At 33.4% G+C, this 24,074-nt stretch overlaps 1 protein-coding gene across 2 annotated transcripts in view; it reads left to right on the top strand.

Annotated features, from left to right (window-relative positions):
- LOC113500660 overlaps positions 1–24,074 on the top strand; it is a 30,733-nt gene that overhangs the window by 3,206 nt on the left and 3,453 nt on the right. For both annotated transcript variants that reach the window (XM_026881522.1, XM_026881521.1), the window contains exons 2-5: positions 11,771–11,934; positions 12,293–12,455; positions 12,736–12,970; positions 14,820–14,966. In XM_026881522.1, the coding sequence (XP_026737323.1) occupies positions 11,771–11,934; positions 12,293–12,455; positions 12,736–12,970; positions 14,820–14,966 (709 nt within the window). The remainder of the gene's footprint in view (positions 1–11,770; positions 11,935–12,292; positions 12,456–12,735; positions 12,971–14,819; positions 14,967–24,074) is intronic.

Consider the following 24,074-nt stretch of genomic DNA (forward strand, 5'->3'; position numbering starts at 1 on the left):
CAACAACCGTTTCAAAAAGTAAAATAGGCACCTTTTAACCACAAGAACGCATAGTCGACAAAAATATTGTTTAAAGATATTTGTTGTATTAGCACAGTTACAATCACGCAAAGACAAGATTTTTTTTAAGCGACTTCAAGAAGTTCTCATTAAAGAGATCTAAGCATTTAGCTTGAAGTAAGTCTTTGTCATAACCAAAACAAAGCCGGCGCTCATCACTAGTTATACGTAAACAGATTGCTTGTCGCTCTATATGAATACGGAACGATGGCAGTAAGTTCTTCCGGCGTAGATGGTATCTTATGCAACTTGCAACACAACATGTCTTCATACTGTTGTCTTGTGCTTTTTGTAGATTAATCGTAGATTAGTCTCGTTGTGTGGTAACAGTTTGTATCTGAAAGTAGTAATCACTTGGTTTCTAAGTACTGAAATATTTTTTGTATGTATCTTCTTTGCAATAAGAAGGTACGCTTTTGTGATGAGGTCTTTGCAGTTAGCCTGAGAGCAGACTTTAAATGCTTTAACGGACTTATCATCCAGAAATTTACAAGCCACCAGCCAGAAATGCTACAAAGGTTGAGCATTATTTTCCTGAAACAAAGTAGTTTTTATGTATAAGGAGAGTAGATACAACTCTCGGTTGATTGTACACTGTTTAATATTAAACCAACAAACCAAAAAGGTTTTTTTTAAAGCAACGGTCAATTTTGTTTCATTAGATAGTCGTTAAGCAACGAATAAACTAAAACCTGCCTTATGTCCAAATCTTCGACAAAGTCCGATGTCCAAAAAGATATAAATAAAAATAAAAAAACAATTAAAGCTAATCCAGAAACAGTGTCGAGGTTTTTAATAACAATTACTCGACACCTGTAACCTCTTGTTGTGTCATCCATCCAAAGAGTATCAATTGCAATAAACCTATTAAAATTATGCACAAGCTAATATAGTCACGCTATAAAACCTCCTTATTAAAACACAATACATTTATTTGTTTGTTTTTGGGCCAAGGTGTGGAGTTCACATCACGGGGCGTGTGTACTCATATTTTATTGTTTTCGTAACTTTAAGTACATACTGTAATTAGGTTCACCAAGATAACCTAAAGCAATCCTAATCATAGTGTAACGCATATTTAATTAATATGGAATTCTCATGAGAAAAGATACGAGACACGCAAAGCAAAATTAAATGTAATTGTTGAAGTTTAAATACCTACTACTGTGTTTTAATTAGTCAGTTCATTCTGAGTTCTTCGACTGATAGTAATCCTCTTTGGTTTGCACTTATTAGAATAATAATTAAATAATAATGCTTAGTTACGCTTCTATTTTACAGAGCTTTTAGTTGAAGAACATTTTTTGAAAATGTTTCACTATCTAGAATGAACTTATCTTAAACACTAGCTGTTGCCCGCGACTTTGTCCGCGTAGTTATAAGATATAATTTAGAAATTTTTGAACGGAAGCCCTCGAAGATGAATATTTTTTCCCGTTTTTTGCCACATTTTCCATTGAATCTTCGCTCATTTTGTTCCTGAGATTAGCGCGTTCAAACAAACAAACAAATAAACTCTTCAGCTTTATATATTAGTATTGAGTTAAGGACAACAATGTTATTAAGACGATCAAAAAACCGTTTTTTTTTTCAATTATTATTTTTAGATTTTTGGTCCGTGCTTAAGTTCGGATCTGAAGACATTTTATGTGTTACTCCCGCCGTAAACAATCTTTGTTGTTTGTTTGTTTGTTTGTTTTTAGTAATCTTCGGTAACATTAGTAGGAAACCACGTAACCTCAATTCGTCTATTTATTCTCATCTTAAAGAGGTCTTGTTTATGCAACATCAGTGAATGTATCGTTGATGTATTTTTATTTATAACATAGTCGTATTACGAAACAAATGCTTGGAAGTAATTTTATTGACAAGTGACACCCAGTTAAAAACAGGAATTTCGTAAAATATGTTACGCTCATTAATTTAAGTGATTAACCCATGGAACTACAGTTACATGATCATACATTTATTATAATTAATACCTGTCAGATTAGAGAAAATACAACTAGTTGTAATGCTTGTGTATTTGGGACTCGGTTTTCTTTCCATAATTTATTCATCGAGGTAGGAAAACTACTGAGTTTTTAAGTTAATCTCTCTACTTAGAACTTTAGGATTTAATAAGTCTTTTTCCTAAGTCATCTGAGTTTTGGTTGGTTTCTTTTTATTCTAAGGTGCATGCCCGAAATATACACTTCTATATCTGCTGCTAAGTGCCAAGCATTGCGGAATCTTCAAAAACAATTGACAAGCGACAAAAAAAATAAGAAAAAAGCATTGCGCTGTCACCCTTTCCATTGGGGTAAAGTGCACAAAACATTTACTTTTCGTAACATAGCTGTCTTTACATGAAAAACAAAAGGCTGTCATTAGTCGGTCTACTGGCGTCTGGCACTCGTACATTTTTCCACTATCTTACGTAACTATGGAGTTGTTTTTGCTGTTTAAAATACAACAAGTATGACTTTCTGAAACGAGTATGTAGATGATAATGTCCAAATACAAATTGGGTAATCTATACATGCATGTAACCTACTTTTCTCAACTGTGAATGTTCTAAATGTAACTTCAAGATTTGACAACTGACGTCCATCCGGTTTTTTTTAACCACAATTATACGAGAGGTCGATAAAATATGATGTACTTAGTAATGGCCATTGACGGCAGAATTTATACGCTCCTAAATAGGGAGACCTACAAAAATATTTGAATTAATGTGAAGTACAATCACTCGTTGTTGTAGCTCGTAAGACCATCAGACCGGTAGACAAGTAATTGTCATTCTCGGGTTATTTAATCAAACGAACAAGTATTTCATAGGCTTAATTTCAAAATTCTACTAGTCCTTTGTTTATTCGATGAAATATTTTATATACCTAAAAACAAATATTTTATTAAAATAAAATCGCATCGCAAAACTGAGTCTACATCTGTACTGCTATACATATAATAGTGTATACAAAGTTATGAATAGAAACAGAAAGTAATTTACTCTAAAGTGAAGCTCTTAATCCAAAGTTCCGTATACTTTAGATGTTTTCATTAATTTCCTTATAGTTATCGTCATAAAACAACTGATGGAGTGTCAGACTTTCATAATGGGCTACCCATCTGTCCTCATTTCACTAAGGTGGTTCAATCAATTTCTTATACACTGTGCTAAATAAAAGTGATTGCATGCGACCCGTCAGTAGCCATAAAAATACGTTCACAAACACCACCTATAATCTCGATCAGGCTTCGGACATTGACATGTAACGTAACACCGTTGAAAGTGAAGTTGTTTTGCTTTCTGAATACTACTGCAGTATCGACCAAATTATAAACATTACTATATAGTTGGGAGTACGTTTATCGATAGAAAGTGTCCCCGCACTATATTTTAACACGTACTTGCAAATTACAACTAATATACCCGGAAGGTGTTTGTAAACATCAGTGTGCCATTTTGAAAAGTGTTTTTGCTAATTAAAAACACGTTGTTGAATTGATAGAGAATTTGAATGGAAACTTTTATTTATGTTGCCGAACGAAAAAGTCATGCAATTTTGTGTGTCACTGTTGAAAAATCTTCATAATGAGAAAGAATATCCTTTGAGTTTTAACTGTGTCAAATGTAACAAATTGTCTGGCGTCATTAACTTTTCATATTTACATGTAAATTCACTTCTTATGCAATAGTTCTGAGAACAATTTATTTTGTGTTTCATAAGTAATATGGAAGGAAGTGGTGACTTATACATATATTCAAAAAAATATTTGACCTAGAAATTTGGATATTGTAGTGACGAATGAATAAGATAGAAGATATATTGTTTCATAGAGTAGGTTATCGGTGTTCATGTGAAAGTATAATCAGTTAAGTACAACATTTCGTGATTAGTTGGGGGCTGAAGCAGTTGTGATAACATATTTATTGGTAAACGATTGCTTTAATAGACTAAAGTATTGCTTTATTGGTCCATTTTATTGGAAAAATTTGAAATAATATATCTTTAGCAAAATATCGTGACTTCTTAGTTGTATTCCTTGGTTCTAAGAGGTCTGTATCCAAAGAGTTAAACCTCTTTCTTTGTTAACAAGGCTCCTCTGTCTGTCCGTCTGGGCGCCAATTCTGCTATTAACGATTGCCGATGAATGAATGAAAATTGCATTAAATTTGACACTATCCTATTTGGCCAACATAATAATTGGAAATTCAGTACGGGATGGAACACTCATTGCCAATAAAATTAATTTACAGTTATTATAAATATACATATCTCGGTAATTTCTTTAAACATAATGGGTAAAACGCAAATGCTCGTATGCAGTTCTACTTTCTTCTACATTTAGAAACATGCAATAAAACTTATTTTGCATAGAGCCAAATATTTACATAGAGTTTAGGTTGCCTTCAGAATCAGTAGGTACATTGCTATAAGCGTAACATTTCTTAGGAATGAAATACTTCATGGAAATGGACATGGTTTCGACTATAAAGCTATTTCATAAAGACCAGTAGTTTTACGACTGCATCTGCGGCTATATGCCAATTTGTGTTTTGACACGGTTTTGGCCACACGTAGGCTGTTGATGCCAAATGAAAGTGTTCATGTATTCATAAGTACCACTACTTAGTATGTTAAAATTATGTTTAACATACACTTTACCCAAATTCAGTTGATTCTCATTACAATACAAGTTTTGTTGTTTTGGATACGACTAGCCATTCGGGTTTCAAACGATATCCCAAAAAACTGAGCGTAATGTCTTTTAAAACTCGTGGATTTTTTTTAAACCTTTTGTAAAGATTCTATACTAAAAGTCACGAAAAATTAATCTTCCTACAATGGAATATGCAAAATAATTTTAATTACCTAAATTTTGTTTGATTTTGTAAATGACAAAGTACTTCAGTAAATTATGACACCTATGACACTGTTTACTTCTGCTTAACCTATAAGGAAGAATGTGTTTAAGGAGCTCATTCCAGTACCATCAAGCCAAGTTATAACAGACGGTATTGCAGGCCAAGTGTGTTTGCGTTGAACTCAACTTTCACCGCGTGAAGCTAAAATTCTGACAGGCACTCTTGCGCATACAGAGAGTTTAAATCAAGGAAAAGGAAACTTCAAAATAATATTCATATTTGTTACCTGTTTAACCTCTTCAATGCTTATTCAGGTCATTTCTAAACTAGGTAAGGTTTCAGGATAAATTCCAGGCGATTTTTTTTGTAACAGTTTTTGTTGGTAAACATTCAACAAAAATAAACTTGAACTTTGAACTTATTCCCTATGAGAACTTGGCGTATCGTTCGGAAGTTGGGGAAATAAATTTGCGGAAAATAATAAAAATGATGCCTTATTATCGTGTTCATTTACTAAATATATAATTTAATTTATTGATTGCTTAATTATGACGCTCGTAAAAGCGTATGGAACGCAGCAATGTCATTATTCTAATGAATAATGAGTATAAACTATAGCTATCGTACGGGACTTTCTATGGTTAGCAAATAAATACGCGCGCATGCGTACAAGAGGTCATACCCATTACAAAAATGTTTCATTTACATTGAAGTATAGTCAAGTAGCGATATTTATGTCAATACGAATGTAACGAAAATATGATACTTGAAATTTCACAATTTGTGAATCTTCAATTCTTCAGTTTTGGGTCAAATAAACTGAAGCCATTAACACTTGGCATACAATCACAAATTATGTAAGTGACGGATGTACTCTTATATACATCTGCACTTAACCTAATTAACATTGCATAAGTTAGTATAGTGTATTAGGTCATACGTAACTGATTGTATAAAATGATATAATACAAAATAAACAAATGAAAACACAATAAGGAAACAATAGGTAGTTTCCTAGTGAAGGTTTATATTTGTGTCAAAGCCCGAGGGTATAGAGCAAAGAATATTTAACGTATCGGTCAATAGGATGTTCGATAATTATAACAACTATACTTAAAATATTTACATAATATCCGCATAATTAAATGACATGCATTAATTTATCCAAAACAAGATATAACATTATAGCAGCACTGACATGAGATAATTTTGAGAAAAAATAGTAGTTTAGTTTTTGAAGGTTACAACAATTACATGAGACCTGCTCAAGAGCAAGATTTTTTTTGTTTTAAATAACCCTCTGTCTCTGTTTATCACTTCATAGGATTTAATCTGAAAAAACAATGTGCAATAAACTCTCCTGCAGTCACTTTTTCGCCCACCTGTGTTCGACATTTTACCCATGACAAATAGGATTACTTCTTTACAAGCAAACGTTTCGCTAGCTTCCCACAAAAACTCGCACGCGATAGATGCCAAGTCGAATGTCATTCATTGAGCCCACACTCGGTTCATCGCCTTCTTCAACTTGCTTTCCCAACGGAAGGGCATTGCAGCTTATACACCCACGAATAAATTTAGAAAATAAAAAGTAGGCCTACTAGCCTACGTCAATTAGTAAAAGTATCACATAAATATTAATATCACAATATAGTCAGAACTCAGACCGGACTTGAAGAGGAAAGAAAGTAGTCGATTTTTCTCTCAGAAATCCGGTTTACGATACGCGCTGGTTTAATGATGGTTGTGCAGCAGACATCGACAAACGTTTCCTTAAACTTCGTCGCATGTCCAAAGATTGGTTTGTATAACATCGGTAACTATTTCCTGGAGGAAAACTAGTCTGTTTCTTGGTACTCGCCTCGGTAAAATGCCGTCAATTTTTTTCGGTCAAGAAGTCAACTTAACCCTCCATCAGATCTTTTTCCATCCACATTTTTCGTGGCCATCCTTACAAGTCTCAAAACGGCATACCGCATTATGTATTTTGTACACCGCAGCTCCTTGTTTCCAAAATGGCATGCGTGCTGCATAAGGTTTTTATTTTCAAAATATTTTTATGGTCCATGTCCAACATAATTTCATGTCATTGCCACCGGATGAAAAGCCAATGCCTCTAGTCTATTGTCTTTTAAAACTATGGGGAAAGTAACTTTGAGGCATAATTACTTAAACACATAATAAAAGTAAGCTTTACACTTTTCAGTCATATTGCCGATTTTGATCGAGTAGGAAGTCTGATTATGTAGTCTTGCATTACAAAACATCATTAAATTAATCATGAAAATGTTTATAGAATGAAAGTAAATGTAGTTACAATATGACGCCAATGAAGATGTTATACTTTTCCTCTTTTCGACTATTAAGGAAAAAATGCAGTGCCGTCTTTACATGCTCAAAACGTAATATCGACGATTCGGTCGCAACGTCTTAACGTTAAGAATGAAGTCATATCGGGGTCATCTCAGTCACGGATACTGAACCGGCCGATGACGATTCCCAATGATTTAACAAAATACCTCTCGCTATGTTATAGTAGCTTTCGTAAGGATGATTCATAATCAAATTATACAACGGTTTACTCATGCGTATTTATCGATATTACCCGGCTTCCCTACTGCCGTATCATCCCGTGATTTAAGTCTTTGTTTGGGTCCGCACCTAGTCGGGCGTTCTGTATAAATACGTGTATTCTAATTATTATGATCTCAAGTAATGGGAATGAGAATCATACGTGACTTTATCGGGAGATGATCTATAAAAATAAAAGCCTAATAGCCAAGTACTAGACCATCAACACAGTTTTGAACAGAAACATTCATTTTTAAAACATTGATCAGTCTTGTCCCTATTACTTAAAGCTGTAAAGGTGAAACAAACATTTAAGAATGTCTTAAAGCTAAGTTTCTTAATTTCAGAGGAATGTGTGTCAAATTTAATCTAAATCCGCTCAATCGTTTAGGAGTTATTACGTTACAAACATCCATATATCTACACTTTCGCATTTTAGTGTTAGTATAGATGTCTTCTCTTTATTACTAGTAGCTCACTTTAATTAATTCAATCTGTGTTAATTACACCAATGTGATTTTTATGAGTATTTCGAACACCTTAATGTGGCATTTATACTGTTTCTTTCATCTTCGTATTTTTTCTTAGCTCTAATTTCATTTACTTGCAACTGCTGGTGAGTCATTTTGTTATGGGAAAATATATCCTATAGCACGGGAAATAAAGACGTAAGCCGTTAATTAATGGATCATATCTAGAACAACACAATAGCTACCTACGCCATTAATTTTATTGACGTGCGATCAAAGATCAAACATTGACATTTCACACATTTACTTTCTACTGTGGTCATTCAATACGATTTACCGGTATTTACAGTACTAGCGGAGCCCCGTGGCTTCTCTCGCTTTATTATATCTTTTGTAAGGTAAATTTGAATTAAGTAAAGTAATTGTCAATCCATTTATTAAAACAAACAGGCAAACAGAATAAAAACAGGTTTTCAAGCATAGCTGCGTAAATTGTTTTTTTTTTTATTGCAAACAGACAGTTCTATTTGTTCCTATCACCTTTTAGGTCACCCAGTTTGATAATGATTCCACCCATCATACGAAGCAAGAGCAAGGCATCAAATAACAAATCTAACATCATTATGTCTTGATAGGCATGTTTGGCGAAACAGCAATAATCTGACCGCATATCTTATATTTCATACATCCCTAAAAGGCATAAGCGTTTTATGTAACTTATTGCGATATAATGATCATCCTTTCGCTTTGTTTGAAATAAAAAATGTCTTAAAAGGAAATGGCTGCCACTGATATGCTATTACACCGCTCCAGTGAATACAAATTGCGATGCATGACACTTTTATAAGCGTTCTGTGGTCTGTAATTGAACGGTTTCCTTTGAACTCGCTAATTCTATAAGTGTGTGTGTTACGGATTTATCGATTGGTGGGTTATTGTTTTATTTATGGTCAATTGCCATTTTTCTGTTATGATTTTCAGTACAAATGTAGCAAAATTGTCTTCAATTTAATTTAGGTCACGATGTGTATTCATTTAAGTAATCATCTAACATATAACTAAGACAGCATAAAACTACTAACAATATCTTAATAGATACTATTCATTGTTATGGCAATTAGGTTAATAAGTAACCAAAAATAAAGTTAAATCTGACTAAAATAAAGACCAAGTTTTGAGTGAAATATTTATTTAAGACCGTAGCACACATCATACACTGTACCAACAACGAATTTCTACCGACGAAAAGGAAATAGGTCGTCTACTTGTATCATAGCATCTTGACTAACTTTCTTCGTTATGGTCTAATATATTAGACCTACTTAAACAGATTTCTCTGAACGTCTCATAAAGACAGTCAATTAAAACTTATCTTAGCATGTAGTGAACGAATCTTTGTTACCATCGCAGTCGGTTTCCTAGTCATGACATACCTACACACTACACCTATGATACTACAAAGTGTTTTAATTCGTTTCTTGTTTAAAAATACCTATAGTCCAATATTTATAGCAAATAGGCCAAAGTAATATATTATTACTCCTGACGACCGGTGTGAGAGTGGTACCAACGAAATATGATACACCAATCTAGGCAATCTTAAAATAACGCCATAAAACTTATGTTGTTTTTGTTTTTTGTTTAATAATCTTTAGTTGTTCTGCAATCAAAATTAGATTAAACTTATCTACCTATCAGTGGACAGATAGGTAGATGGACAGTAGTGCCTTAGAGTTCCGCTGGCTACGGGATCCTAAAAAAACAGTAGAAAAAAGGTTCCTAAGATATTTGCATTTTTATCATAGGTTTTATGTTATCTAAGGACCTCCGCCGCATTATGATGTCGGTAATGACAGTTGTTAACGGGGAAAACAAATAAATACTCTTTCAACCAATAAATTAAGTGCTGCTATTCAATACCTACATTTTAATAAGATTGATTTACGTCAAATTTCGCCACCCATAACTAGTGTTTATCTGATTCGGTTGGTGAAGCACCAATTTTCCACGCCGACGCGGATTCAGCTACTTCGAAAATAAACTTCCGTTGTGTTTTGTTTGCCTATTTACCTTCAAGTTGTAAGTATTGGGCATGCAAGTTTATTCTTAGCCCAACAATATATAAAGGTAGCTAACTATACATGTTATAGTATATACCTAAGTACATATACATATGTTACATAATAATATTATGTAAAATAAAAACGCCCAATATTATTAAATTTTAGGTTTTACCAGTGAATCACGAGTCGAAAATTGCGATAATGTTTAAAAATAATAGATTTTATCGGACCTTTAGAATTGAGTAGGCTTTAAAGATTTACGGTTCGGTTTACGAAGTAACTATTTAGTAATCTGTGGTTCGGTGTTTAAGAGTTGATAAATCTTAGGATTTACAGGAAAACTTTAGGATTTACCTTAGTTCTGGTTTTTACAGTAACATTAAACCTTATACTGTATCTGTACCTACTGTTAGTATCGAATCTGTTGTAGGCTTGAAAACGAAGAATCCAAACGTTAGTAAAAAAAAAACGGAATCCTTTTCCGTCACTTTGCAGCTTTATCGTTAATCTTCGTAGTCCTTTTGTTGCATAGACGCTTTGGGTTGCCTGTTACACTGTACATTTAAAACTGAACCTTAACGTGTATGGCTAGCTTAAGAGACAGTGTCGAGTATCTCTAGATTTCTTGGAATACACAGTTGTTAGAATGTAGATCTTAATGCCTTGTAATAAAGACGACTGCTTCGACTATTTAGTGCCCGTACAAATTTAGGTTAAGTTCGTTAATTTCAAATCGTCGTTGAATGAACTTTAGATTGAGAGAAACTTGTTTACTTCCATATGTCAATATGGTATCTGGAAATTCTCGCCTCGCCTTGACATTCAAATTAAACCGCTTAGCATAGTTTATTTTCTTAATGTAAAGGCATTGAAAGTAGCGATTTTCATTTCGAACAAATTACCAAATCTTCACTAAAGAAACGAAAGTTTATAGTTGTAGTAAGTTTTAAGATTTAATCAGTGACAAATATTTTCGTCACATTGTTTTCATAAAAATATTCCAATAAAATATAACCGGACGTAGATATATATGAATGGCACACGCAAATAGTTCATACACTTTAAATAAAATCAATTTGAAACAAAAATCAGATTAAAAAGAAATAAAACAATAACAAGTAGTCGGCTCATTGCTTCCGCTGCAACAAATCATTTCGTGGCCCCACCAAGCGGAACCATGCACGATGACGTCACAGCGACGCGGCGCACGCGCATAAAAACTTTCGCTTTTCACTGCCAAGGCAGGCGCGGTCTGCGGCCAGTGTCACAATCATACTTAACAATATTACTATTGTCTTGCTTTACTTAATACATAATAATATATACATTGTACGGGAAATGTAGCAATGATAACAGCGTTTGATGTATAATAAACCTGTGTTACTATTTCCTAAATAGGTATTTCATTGTTTTGAGTGTTTATATTGTAATATAAAACCACACTTACATGTATTGTTTTTTTTATAATTGTTTGTGTAAAAATCTCAGCGTACTATGTTTTTATTAGTTTTTAATATTTTTTGCCATTCTGCTTGTATCTACGAACGTAATTTTAAGTCCAAAAATAATATCCAGGTCGATTTTACAAGGACCGGTTTAATGAAAATGTATTGGGCTCGTCCTGACATTCGTCAGCTCCTTCTGGAGTAGGAGAAGAGTACGCTTTTCCAGCCTGGAACACTTATCCTCAATACTCAAAATACATATACATATTATGCTCTCAATGATTTAAAGCCATTTTTCCTTGCCAACAGCTATGGATCTGCGTGGCGTGTCTGGCGTCTTCGCTGGCAGCACCAGCCCCTAGTCAAGGTCCCCAACTGTATCTGGACATCGTAGACATGGCTGCTATCAGTAGGATGACGCCGCAGCAACTCGAAGCCTTAGCCGAAGGGTTGGCGGCTGAGGAAATCATGAGGTGGGTTCTCAAAGAAGAGGTTGTTACAATAGTTAAGTTTTATTAATCGTAATAAGAAGAACAAGAATAAAATTGTCATGAAAAAAACCAGTAAAAATAAAAAAGAAACATATGCAGAACGTGGTATTTTACAGATAGATTGCAACATTAGAGTATCACAATATTTTTGGCTTAGTTGTAAAGTTTAGTGTTGATTATAATTACTTAAGAAATTCAGATTTAATTGACGACCTATTCGTTGTGCAATTGTCAATCGGAAGAAAAATAACAGTTATACATTTTGACTGGTCCATGAACTGTTGTAGATAACGTTTACTTGTTATATTTAAACTAACCATATGCCCATTTTCCTAAACAGGACGAAACGGTCGTCAGCCCAGGCGCTGACGTCAGTGGTGTCCAAAGCGTCATCAGGTATACAAAGTAAGGTCGGGCTACTCGGCCAAGCTTCTGCGTTCATCTCGTCGGCTTCCAGCAAGTCCGGTGGTCATGGGGACGAACATGGATACAATTATGAACCGGTGAGATATCTTTTGAATTAAATAGTATTTTCCTCTTCGAGACGCTTAAACTATTGAATTTTCAGCATTTTTTGAAGAAGGGTACGAGTAATAGAGCCATCCTACAAAATGGCTAGTTACTACTTACTAGTGCAATGAAGCGACTTTTGGGATAAAATACGTAAACTACCTGATAAAAATCTATGGAAAAATAAAACTGTGATCAAACTTCACAAAAAATCAATTTCACTGTTACAAAAAGTAAAGACGAACAATTCTCCAACCTTAATGTTTGTTTCAGCATCACGACGAAAAATACGACTACTGGGGCCTAAAGAAGTCCATCCTTTACACGCTTTTCCAAGCTGTGAAGGCGATCACTGGTGGAGTGACAATCCTTAAGGGTCAGCTGATCAAGGGAGGTGGTGCCTTAGCTGCGACATTAGGAAAGGTGATCTCAGTGAAGGGTGATGCTGTCAGCAACCTCGGAAAGAAGATTGTCAGCTCCGCAGCCCTTAGTCACAAGAAACCTCATTGTGAGTAATATTATAGTGACGTAGTAGGTACTATTGCACATTTCTATAGGAAACGGACTACGGTTAACTTAAATCAACGAAGGTGCAGCCTAGATTAAGGTGAAGATTTTTTCGTGGAAAGATAATATTTGTTGGAGGTTATGTTTAGTTTATGTTAGCAAATGCATTATGTGATCTCTTTCATTAAGCTTGCCATAACATATTTTAATATCGTGATTAATTTAGACTTATTTGTTACTCTTGACTAACTTTGCACAAAGACTTTTAGTATATTGTTAACAAAACTTCATAGTCGATAAGTTTCACTGATTAATTAGTTCTTAATAAACATTGTTTTTGTTAATCCTCTGTTTTCCTTTATTTTGTTTTCCATCCTTAGGTTTTGGAAATGGAATCTTAATTCTAACTATACAAATTATATCTATGTATACAATAAGTTATCAGACGTATTCTGACCCTCTAGCCAAGTATTTTTTTACAATTGTAGCACAGGAACGTTCAATATTATGGAATAACATTTGACATCGATAAATCGCTTGACTTATACCTGTCTTTTTAGAAATGACATCATTTTCTATCAAAGCTCAAAGCTAATTATTACCGAAATCTGACTTGGCTAAAGGGGCTGAAATGCACAAAACCTAACAGTCACCACCACCTTTCTCATTTGTATACATTAATCACAACTATCATAGTAAGCAATCAATTCGTTATTCGATTATTTGGTTGATCACTTTTGAGATTTGAAATACAACAAAAAAATCTCGAACAGTAGATTCTTCAGAGGTATCATAAACATCTTATGGTAATATTATTGCGAGTGAGAAAGCAAGATAGCGCTTTACACAGCGTAGAGCGGCCTCTTACTTCCACAATGTTTAATGAACGATAAAAGTTCTTACTGAGTATTATTACTGCTTACTGTTTGTCTGATGCATTCATGACGTCAGAATAACAAGGAATAAAATGCCCAGAAATGAAGTTCCCGTTCATTGAGCGTCATTGTGATTTATGGCATAATCAAAACAATTACGAAAAAGGTAAAATGTTTATTATGAAGTAAAGTAAGTTACTTTTATGACGTTAAGAATGTCATTACATGTAAATTAGATGATCACTATTAAAGGAATAGAGAAGAAATAAAATAATTCATCGGAATAGCTTTGATGGTTAGGGGAAGAATACAGATATGACTAGGTCAACTTGGTGGAGGCACTCACTATCATAACATATCAAATTTTATTATCTTTATAAGCTAGACAATAGAATTGAACTCTGAACTAAAAACTTTTATTCAAAGGCAAAAACATCACTCTTAGCAATTGCTTTTCCATCGACAGATCAACATTATCATCGACTAATCCATTTCACCATAATTATTTATATTTCAACAGTATATGGTACAATACTTACAGAACATGTATTGGTATATAGAGCAATCAATAATTATTTAGCGTCATCATTAAATCCCGAGATTCCCGCGTATTTTCCGAACCGTATTGCAACAGGAATGCAAAATAAAATTGACATCACTACTGACGTAGTCATAGTAATAATAAAACACATAAAACAATCATGATTTTCCCTGAAATTATCCTTATACTTATTTATTTATCTGCTACCAAACAATCACCACAAATGCTGAAAAATTATGTAATACTTACCGCGTACAAACAATTTCCATTTAGAGCAGATCAGATCATTGGTGATACCAGATTTTGGTATTTGGAATTCAGGTTTCTTAACGAGGTTTTTTACACAACCTAGAGTCAGTGGTCTCTTCGAAATACATTATACAGGTTTACATTTGATTGAGAGAAAAAATAATGTTTATTTTTTATTTTTCCAGCTACGGCAGTATACGGCCCCCCACCCACCGCGCACCTGGAGTACGGCCCCCCTACCGCGTACGGAGCGCCCACTGCTCCCGCGCACTTCACCGCGCCGTCCGTGCCCACTGGATACGCCGCACACAAGTACCCCGCTCAGTTAGACGGTAAGATATCTTTATAGAACAATCTAGAAAATTACAATCAGTGTCTATCGATTAACGAACTTTAAGAAGAGTTCGTACTACAGTAATAGGGTCATTTTTGTATTGATTCGGAAGAAAAGTCATTCTTAACAACCACGTAATGTCCATATTACTCCTGAGATAAAATGAGGTCGCATTCAGGCGAAATGCCGTGTTATCGGCCGGTCTGAATTCCTTTCAATATAATGAATGTGACACTTGGCTGCGCATTGGAATAGCTGTAGAATTGGATAGATAGACATAAATACTTTTTGCGGAATCACTAGTGTAGGCAAGAGTTAAAAAGAGGCTTGGTAAAAATTTCTATAAGCGCGTAAGCAACAGGTAGGCCTATTAGCGAAAAAATATTCTAAAATTTTCGTTTAAGCCGCAAAGCACTGCAAAAAGAACAATTTAACCGCATAAGGTAAGCCAAAAACTGGATCACAATAATAAAAACGAGAATGTCAATAGAACTTCTTTTTGCCGGTGTTTAAAACGTGCTCCAATATTACATAACTTAGTCTAGGAGCTAGTTACTGTCACGTTATATAAACATTTGTTATTTGGAAAAAAGTAAGAGATTGTCAGGAAATTGATTTAATCGTTTGTCATAATAGCGTGTGTTGATAATTGTTGCTTGGGATTTGAGAGCGATGTCGCGTTACGATGACGTTTAATTATTAAAAATTCGAATTCTGATAAGTTTGAAGTTTTGCTAAATCGACTGCACGGATAGCCGAGTGGTCTAAGTCATCACATCTAAAACTCACTGGGCGCGACGTGATGCGGGTTTTTACCCGTGTAGAACAAGTATCTGGGTGATCCACGAATGTTTGTCAAGAGTCTTGGCATTATTGTGCAGCTGACTGGAGTTTTTGTGAAACCTCCGCTATACAAGGATTAAATTATTTGGTGAAGGACTCTTAAAAAAATAAATAAATCTTAAACACAAGATTAAACACGAAAATGAGAGTATATCTGTTTAATAGTTAACCCACCATTAATTTATCAGCAATTATATTAACGCGTATATTACTACTTACCCGAAATATAGATGCAACCAAGTGCACCGCTCAGCACACAAGTACTGAATGAATACATAATCTGCAGATGCAGAAAGTTAATACGCAAACTCATTTTTTACCACACACCTACCACTTCCCATAATCAATATGAGTAATGAATACTATAAAACAAACTATGAAATTCCTATTACAAGACTTTAAAACTAGAAGTATTGTTGATGTGTAAACGAGACGTGGTTACAAGCAGTGTATAGTGCTATCCCGCTCCCATAATTCAAAAGTCGTACTTTAAAAGCTCGCGGTACAAGCACAGGAAGTAGAACAAGACATTTATCTCTAATCGATTGCGTAATTCGATGCATAATATGGTCAAAGTTCGTAATCCTCAGATTCACCGGAACTTTAGTTATATAATCGTCGTATAAAACGCATGCTTACACAATACCACCGGTAGTTGTAATGGATGCTATCGTGGGAGTATCAAGTGTAATTACACTAACTAAGATTAAATAGCGGAATTGGATGTCAGTTTTAATTATTTTTTGTATGGATTTAAAAGGAAAAAGAACCACTACAAACAGCTCTAAAAAGTAGATCAGGTTTTTGTTTTAATAAATTTAGGATAGATTTAGGATTCGCTCAGCAGTGGCTTTTAGTACACTAGATAAAAAAAGGTCTTAATTGGATAAATATACAGAACTATTATGTTAGGTAAATAAAAAAGTAAATGCAACCTTAGAATTGAATTAATAAATTAAAAATAATCTTTTATTTCCTTAGAGTGATATTCGCGACCACTAAAGCCATTACTATTTATTTTATTATGTAATAACACTAATATATAAATATTAATTATCAATAAACTTTGCAAGCATAAAGCGACAACGATGAAAGGAAAGCCCATAATTATAACCAAGACAAGCTTTAACACCTATGACCTCATGGTGTGGAAAGCAATGAAGTATTTAGACAAATAAGCATATAATAAGACTAGCTATTGCCCAAGGGTCCGCCCGCTACAAACCGAAAATGATCCCACGGGACCACAAATTTGAAATATAAACTATCTGTACCTATATACGATTTGTTCATTCTGGTTAAAAGCTGTTGTTTTTACTTGAAAGAGGAACAAACATCCATACATACAAAGTTTCGCGTTTCTAATACTTATCTATACTTCTATACTTATGTATAAAGCTGAAGAGTTTGTTTGAACGCGCTAATATCAGGAACCACTGGTTCAAATTGAGAAAGTCTTATTGTGTTGAATCACGCTGCGATCAATAGGAGCGAAGATACAATGGAAAATGTGGAAAAAAACTGGGCAGGTATAAATCATAACTTATATCTTCGAACCACGCGGACGAAGTCGCGGGCAACAGCTAATAATAAATAAGTAGAATGAAGTAATGGTACGAAATCTATGTAAATATAATACACAATTAACATACACAATAAATAATTATGCCGTTTACTATTCGTCATTAAACCTATTTATATGATCGTAAAATAAACCAACACGTCTCATTTCGCTTGACTTATTTCGGAACACGTACAAGCGTGGTTTGAGCATAATGTAAGCTTGTTTAACCTGCTAAGCCTCTATATAATGAATAACAAATATTGTAGTTGTTAAATGGAATAAGGTTTGTTAACTGAAAATGTTTAATATCGTCCTATGTCGTGCGTTGTGTATCATGTTACTGAAGAAAAACACACGCGAGAGCTAACTGTTTGCCAGTTATGTAAAGTAGCAGCAAAAAGACGGTTTAGAGAACTTATAGTCTCCAAACCATCCTTTTGCTTCGTTTCGCTTAGCTTTCGTGTTTTTCTTCAGTAACATAGACGCACGAGATACGATAGGTACTCCTTTTGTTTCAGTACGTCAAACCCCTATTGGTTGTTTTTTATACACAGGTCTATTTTGTAAATAAACTACTTTTTGAGGTTCCTATTTAATAATAATTTTCTGCAATAAGTACCTTGGTAAATATTGATAAAAACAGGATTTTTCTTCCAATTATATATTCTAATAACAATTAAAAATACCTAATTGATATTTTTTAAGTCATCAATTTGTTAACACTTAATCTACGTTATATTGATATGCATATCTATCTGGATTAATGTTACAAACTACCAAATCGTAAATTGTTCATCGATGCACTTTTAAAGTATTGCATTCAATTTGACATTTGAATACTAACAGGTTGCCTAACAGTCTAGACGTTTTATAGTTATGAACTAGAATTCAAAATTGATTCATCCGTTACGCAAAAAAATTGTTACATTTTACGTCATATAAGTTCATGACATTTCCTTTGCAAAGCTATTATTAACATTCATATTTTATTGATCAGGAAAATATTTTATAGCTAATTCCTTCTATTGTGCTATTTTCAAACGAAAAACATTTGCCGAAGCCTTATGCCCCATATTCTGTTAAACAAACAAATGTTTGCAAAATGCTTATAATGTTCAATTTTTTTTTGTGGTCAATTCCTCTTTGTGTTAATTAACACTTATTTGCGAACTATTTTCTAATCATATTTGTATTGTTTTAAGTCGAAAATAGAACGAATACATTATAGGCATCATATAATAAATAGGCGTCAAATATTATAATGTGAGTAAATGTTTGGATATTGTCACTAGTTATTATGGTACACTTTACCTAAAGATTTTTTTTCCTAAATGTAATATTTCACCATGAAATTAGAGTAAAAAAGAACATTGAATGTACGTATATGTATGAATTTTCAGCGCGTACACGCCCACTGCATACGCCATTGGATGTTTCCACAATCTTATAATTGAATATCATGCATGATTTTCTTGAACAATCAAAATCAAAATCATTCAATAATACGTAACAAAGGAATAATTTGTTGAAACAACTGTCCCTTATGTAACTTGTAAAAATCATGTGTCGTCTTAGTAGGTCAAACAACAAGAGGTCATACTCAATACTCTCCCAAACCAATGCCCATACGCTCATTCGTTAAGACTTTTACTTTTTCGTTCTTGCATATATTTCAAATGGTATTTTTAACTGACATGTTAGTTTCGTATATTTTTTTAAAGCTAAGTTATATGTACATAGCCTTTTAGATGTAGATATTTTTGTTTGGCACAATTTTTTATGATGATACTTTTTATTTGATCATAATTGAGTGTTACGTATAGAAAATTAATTAATGCTGGTTTGCACGATTCCATTTAAACAGTTTTTACAAATTGACGATTTCTTTTTTCAGAAATGATAGCGATTTCATCCGTAGTAGGTGACGCTGTCTCAGAGGATCCCATGCCTATGCCTTCGGAGGAGTTAATGTATCGTTATTATGACCTTGTAAATGAATTATGGTAAGAGTATTTTGTTCCAGTCTTCTTGCCAGCCGGCACCTTGTATCCTATAGCTTTTATTCCGCTTTCCATTGTTTAAAGGCTCTTGGCGTGTATTATGAACTCTTTGGACTTTTGCCGTTGTGTTCGTGAGATGGCAAACGATACCACAAATAGTGGCGTCTCGCTTCCATGGTAGCAACAATACTGCTTTAAGAGCTCATTGTAAGCACGCTATTTTCTGGACTCCTTATTTCCGAACAGTTTGGTGTTTTTATTTTCGGAGTATCTTTTTCTCCAATATCTAAGTCATTTCATTGATTGGAAAATGTAAATTCTCTGGTTCTATTAGCCGTGTATTTTAAGGTACAACTTTTAGATTTCGTTTCTTGTTTGTTTGTTTCGTCTTCTGCCAAACGCACATTTTCTCTATCAGCACTCTCTAAACAGAACAGATTTCTAATATCAAAGTGTTCTGTGTTGTAAATTGTATGCTATGTATTTTTAAGGACTTTGAGTATATTTGTGGAACACACTCTTAATGGAATATTCCAATCATTTTGAAGAAGTTGACGTAATCAATTTCATAACAATTTTCTTTCAATATATACAATCAATCAAAAGTTAAGAAGTTTTAGCAGCACTCTAAAAATGGCAAACCTATGGTTTTTTTTTCTAGAAACTGACATCTATGAACGCTACATGAATTACAACAGTTCTAGTAGTCATCCGACCGTTTCCATACCCAAAAACGTTTCTGTGTCCTCACTCCATTTACATAAGACTTTCCCTTTCAACGGAAATAGCCGTTTGACTTGACAAAATATGCAATTTTGATGTGCAATTTTGCAATTTGCCCAATAATTTTTGGTTGGCCACGGATGTACAAGTTGCAAGCGTAGAGGAAGACAGTAATAAAGGTTGCAAGATCGGGTTTTTTCTCATGTTTAATTCAGTTATAACGCTTACATTGTCCCGTCAACATTGTCGTATAAGCTACTAGCAGTAGAAGCGGATCAATGACCCAGATTCTGAGCAAAATAGGTGTAAATAATTTGTAATTGTTTTAGTGCCATTCAACTAATTAAACGTGAAGATCCCATTTTTGAAGCAGTCTAAATATAAATCTGGCGTCTATAATATCTAATCATTTGCGACTTACTACAAAAATGGTTTAGCTAGTAGATTGGTAGTTTAACACTAATTTGATTGAAACCCACTGAATGTTATAGACTCAAATTAAACCGAGTTCAAAGTACTTAAACCTCATCACTACAAATGAGATGTGAAAGTCAGACGCGCACAACTGCTGTTTAATTTAATCAAACTGAATAACATTGAAGAGCACCTTTGCTTCAAGCGCTATAACTTTACATAACAAAACATTTGCAACAAACCAAGCAAGAGTTAGACTTATCTTCAAATCTAATGACCTAAAAATGTGCTAATTCGTGACTTGCAGTTCTTAGGTCTAACTATTTAGTTTAGCAATATCAGGGAAGTGTGGACGTAACATTTAAGGAAGGCACAATAGCTGTAACAGTCGCTAACATTTAGTTCGCGGCCTTTGGGTGGGTTTCAGTGAAAGTGTAGTATAGTATTATGTCACGGATCCCGTTTGTCCGGTTCGGAATGTAACCGTGTGATCATAATATGATACACTCGTTCCTTGGTATATAGATATTGGATTCTTGGCTTTATATCGTATTGCAATTGCCTTATAAGGAAATGAAAAGATGTTGAAACCGCTCTAAATTAGATCCTTCTCACGTATGTCTCTACACATCTGTGTTGTCTTTATTAAGACTATCTCAATTGATATTATAAATCCCAACTTGTTTTGTAATGTTGATTACATCTTAGACTTCTAATTAATACTAAACTTTTTCAATAAAGTTTGAATGATTCACAAAAAAATGAACAATTTTTTTAACAAATGATTTAAATATCTGTGCATTATAAAATGGTACTAATTAAGACAATTTAGATATTATCAAAACATCGGTGAACGAAATGGTTTTGTAACATCCCCGTAATAACGGCACCGATTTATAGGAACATTTAAACATGTGGAAATTTATATCACCGCAATTCGTTATAATTAACCTATGTGGTAATACCAATATATATTTATGGCTACTAATGGCTCTAGTAGTAAATACCTATTGACTTTTGGTCATATTCTAACATCACTATAAGTATTACATCATTGTTTATAATTTAGAACAAACAATATTAGTTTGTGATTTCATACAGGGTAAAGACTTCTGAAATAAACAATAATATATATAGAAAATCCTATAAAATAAAAATAAACCAAAATAAATCTTTTAAGTTGATTAAAAATTAAATAATCAATCTTCAGCAGACTTATTGCATAACGCCTTTCAACCAGCATTAACTTGAATGTCTAAAAACATCTTAAAACTTAAGCGGTAAACCTAAATGAGTGTTACGCAATAACGAAGTGAGAAAAAAATAAGTGTGACAGCTAAACTATCTATCATTCGTTTACCATCTTCTTCTAGATGAAAACCTTACTGTTTTAGTAAAGTATTCTTAACTAATGTCGGTAATAATGAAATATTATATGCTTGAGTAGGTAAGTAGTACGTGAGTCACTCATATGCGTAACCGTTAAATTCGGTACTATTAATAGTAAGGGCCAGTATTTTATTGCGTAATCTGTACTTTCCTTATTCTTGAGACGAAATGCCATATACTCAAATAATATTGTTTTAAAAACAAAACCATTCAACCTTCTTCTTTTCGAATTAAAATAAAAATAAAATGTCGGTTGAATTTCGAGACGTCGAAGTCAAATCATTATGTTGTTAAATTTCGATATTCATTTGTTTTCATCAGTAGTTTACGATTACGGTAGCTTGTCAGCTCAGTCTATAAGAAAAACATTATTCTATAAATATGAGAACACAGCCTTATTTCGATACTTGATACGGTAAACAGAAGTCAGTGACCCGCCTCAACCTGCACTGGATTTAAGAACACGTTTCTAGACCTGTCATTCTGTGCCTTGAAACTTTCATCTTTTCATATAGGGCTTGACATTTTACAATAATTGTAGCCTGTTGAGCAAATCAGTCATCACTTTCTCACTTGACGTATGAAAGTAGCGTGAATCATGCGTGGGGATTCATATACAAGGCAGCCATTTAATTATTCTTAACCAGACTTTTTGTCTTGTATTGATGACTTTATTTGAGGACCTTGTTTGATTGAATTGGAATTTCATTTTGAAATTTGCGCATAGTCACGGATCGGATCTCACGCTAGGCGATGAAGTGCGAACGAGAATAACTATTGATTTCTTATAATAGAGCTAATATAAATATATTTTTTTACTAACTTCAAAACGCAAAAGTTTTTTCAATGATGTCAATCTCTATTTTGTTTATTAAATACAAATACAAAACAATACCTAAAATTCCGAACTAGATGAACCGCTTTTATAGTTTTTTTTTTTCATTTTACCCGAAAGGACTATAAACATTGGGTCAACTTTGACTCAGTTGCTTTCTATTTATGTTTTCTTGTTAAAAGAATGTGACATAAGTTTTTTTGACTGGTCTTTTTAAGATATGAATCAAGTGATTCAAAACAAAAACCTTATAAAAGAGTCACAAGTAACTAAAAATGATCAATCAAATCAGTCACGTATTTTACTAATATAGATATATTTTGTTACTAAATCGTATGAAACAATTTAATCAAATATTCCAACACTTTTAACGATTTTTTTAACGATCTTGAAAATTATCATAATTGCTTATGCGGTAACCAGAACAATGTAAGTAATGTATGTATAGATATTCATTCGAGAATTGTTTGTAAACGCAGTGTGAGTGAAAACTATGCAAATAGACTGTTTTACTTTTTTTGTTTAAAAATATTACTTACTTACTTTGAGTAATATTTCATAATGAATACATTTTTCAAGTGAGAGTTAAGTTATGGCGTAAGTTTATTCAATTATTATTGTCCGTTAGTCAGTCCGTCTCATATGAAATTCAAACTAAATCATACGACATATTTATGTATAATAATAAAAAAAACAATATTAATTACCTTAACAATATAATAACATTATAATTTCTAACACTTTAATATTTTTTAGTTATTATTTTTTACGTTACCTATACAAGATACAAAATACAAACAAAAATACAGATAGTTAAAATCAAGATCCTAAACCATTATTTATCGTCAAATCAAGAAGATATTACGTCACAAATACTAACACTCATCTTCCTTGTTAAAACAAATGCCTAATAACACTGTTAGTTACAGACGAGTTGTCAATAACAAAAGAATACGAAAAGAAATCCGAATGTATTAGTCACTTTCTTGTCTCATCATTGCATAACACGGACCTTAGTGGAATGTAGAGTCAGCAAACTCAAGTCTAAAGAAAATAATGAAAATAATAAAATTATTTGTTGTAAGTTTTGTTGACAACAGCCTTGATAGTTAAGCCCCTAGAACGTTCAATTTCAAAAGTATTGATCGTTTTTTTTTCCTATGAAATACGTACGTCTTTTAGATTAATATCGTAGTGTCCTTAAGGATCACCCCTTGTTTGTTCTATACGATGATTTATATAACCGCTGCACGTCGTGCACAGTAATTGACATGGTGACAATGGTGACCATATCACTCAACTCGCTCCGAGTAGTACACGGTTTCCCATTAGCTTTTA

The sequence above is a fragment of the Trichoplusia ni genome, chromosome 14 (genome assembly GCF_003590095.1).
Source record: "Trichoplusia ni isolate ovarian cell line Hi5 chromosome 14, tn1, whole genome shotgun sequence".
NCBI classification, from domain to species: Eukaryota; Metazoa; Arthropoda; class Insecta; order Lepidoptera; family Noctuidae; genus Trichoplusia; species Trichoplusia ni.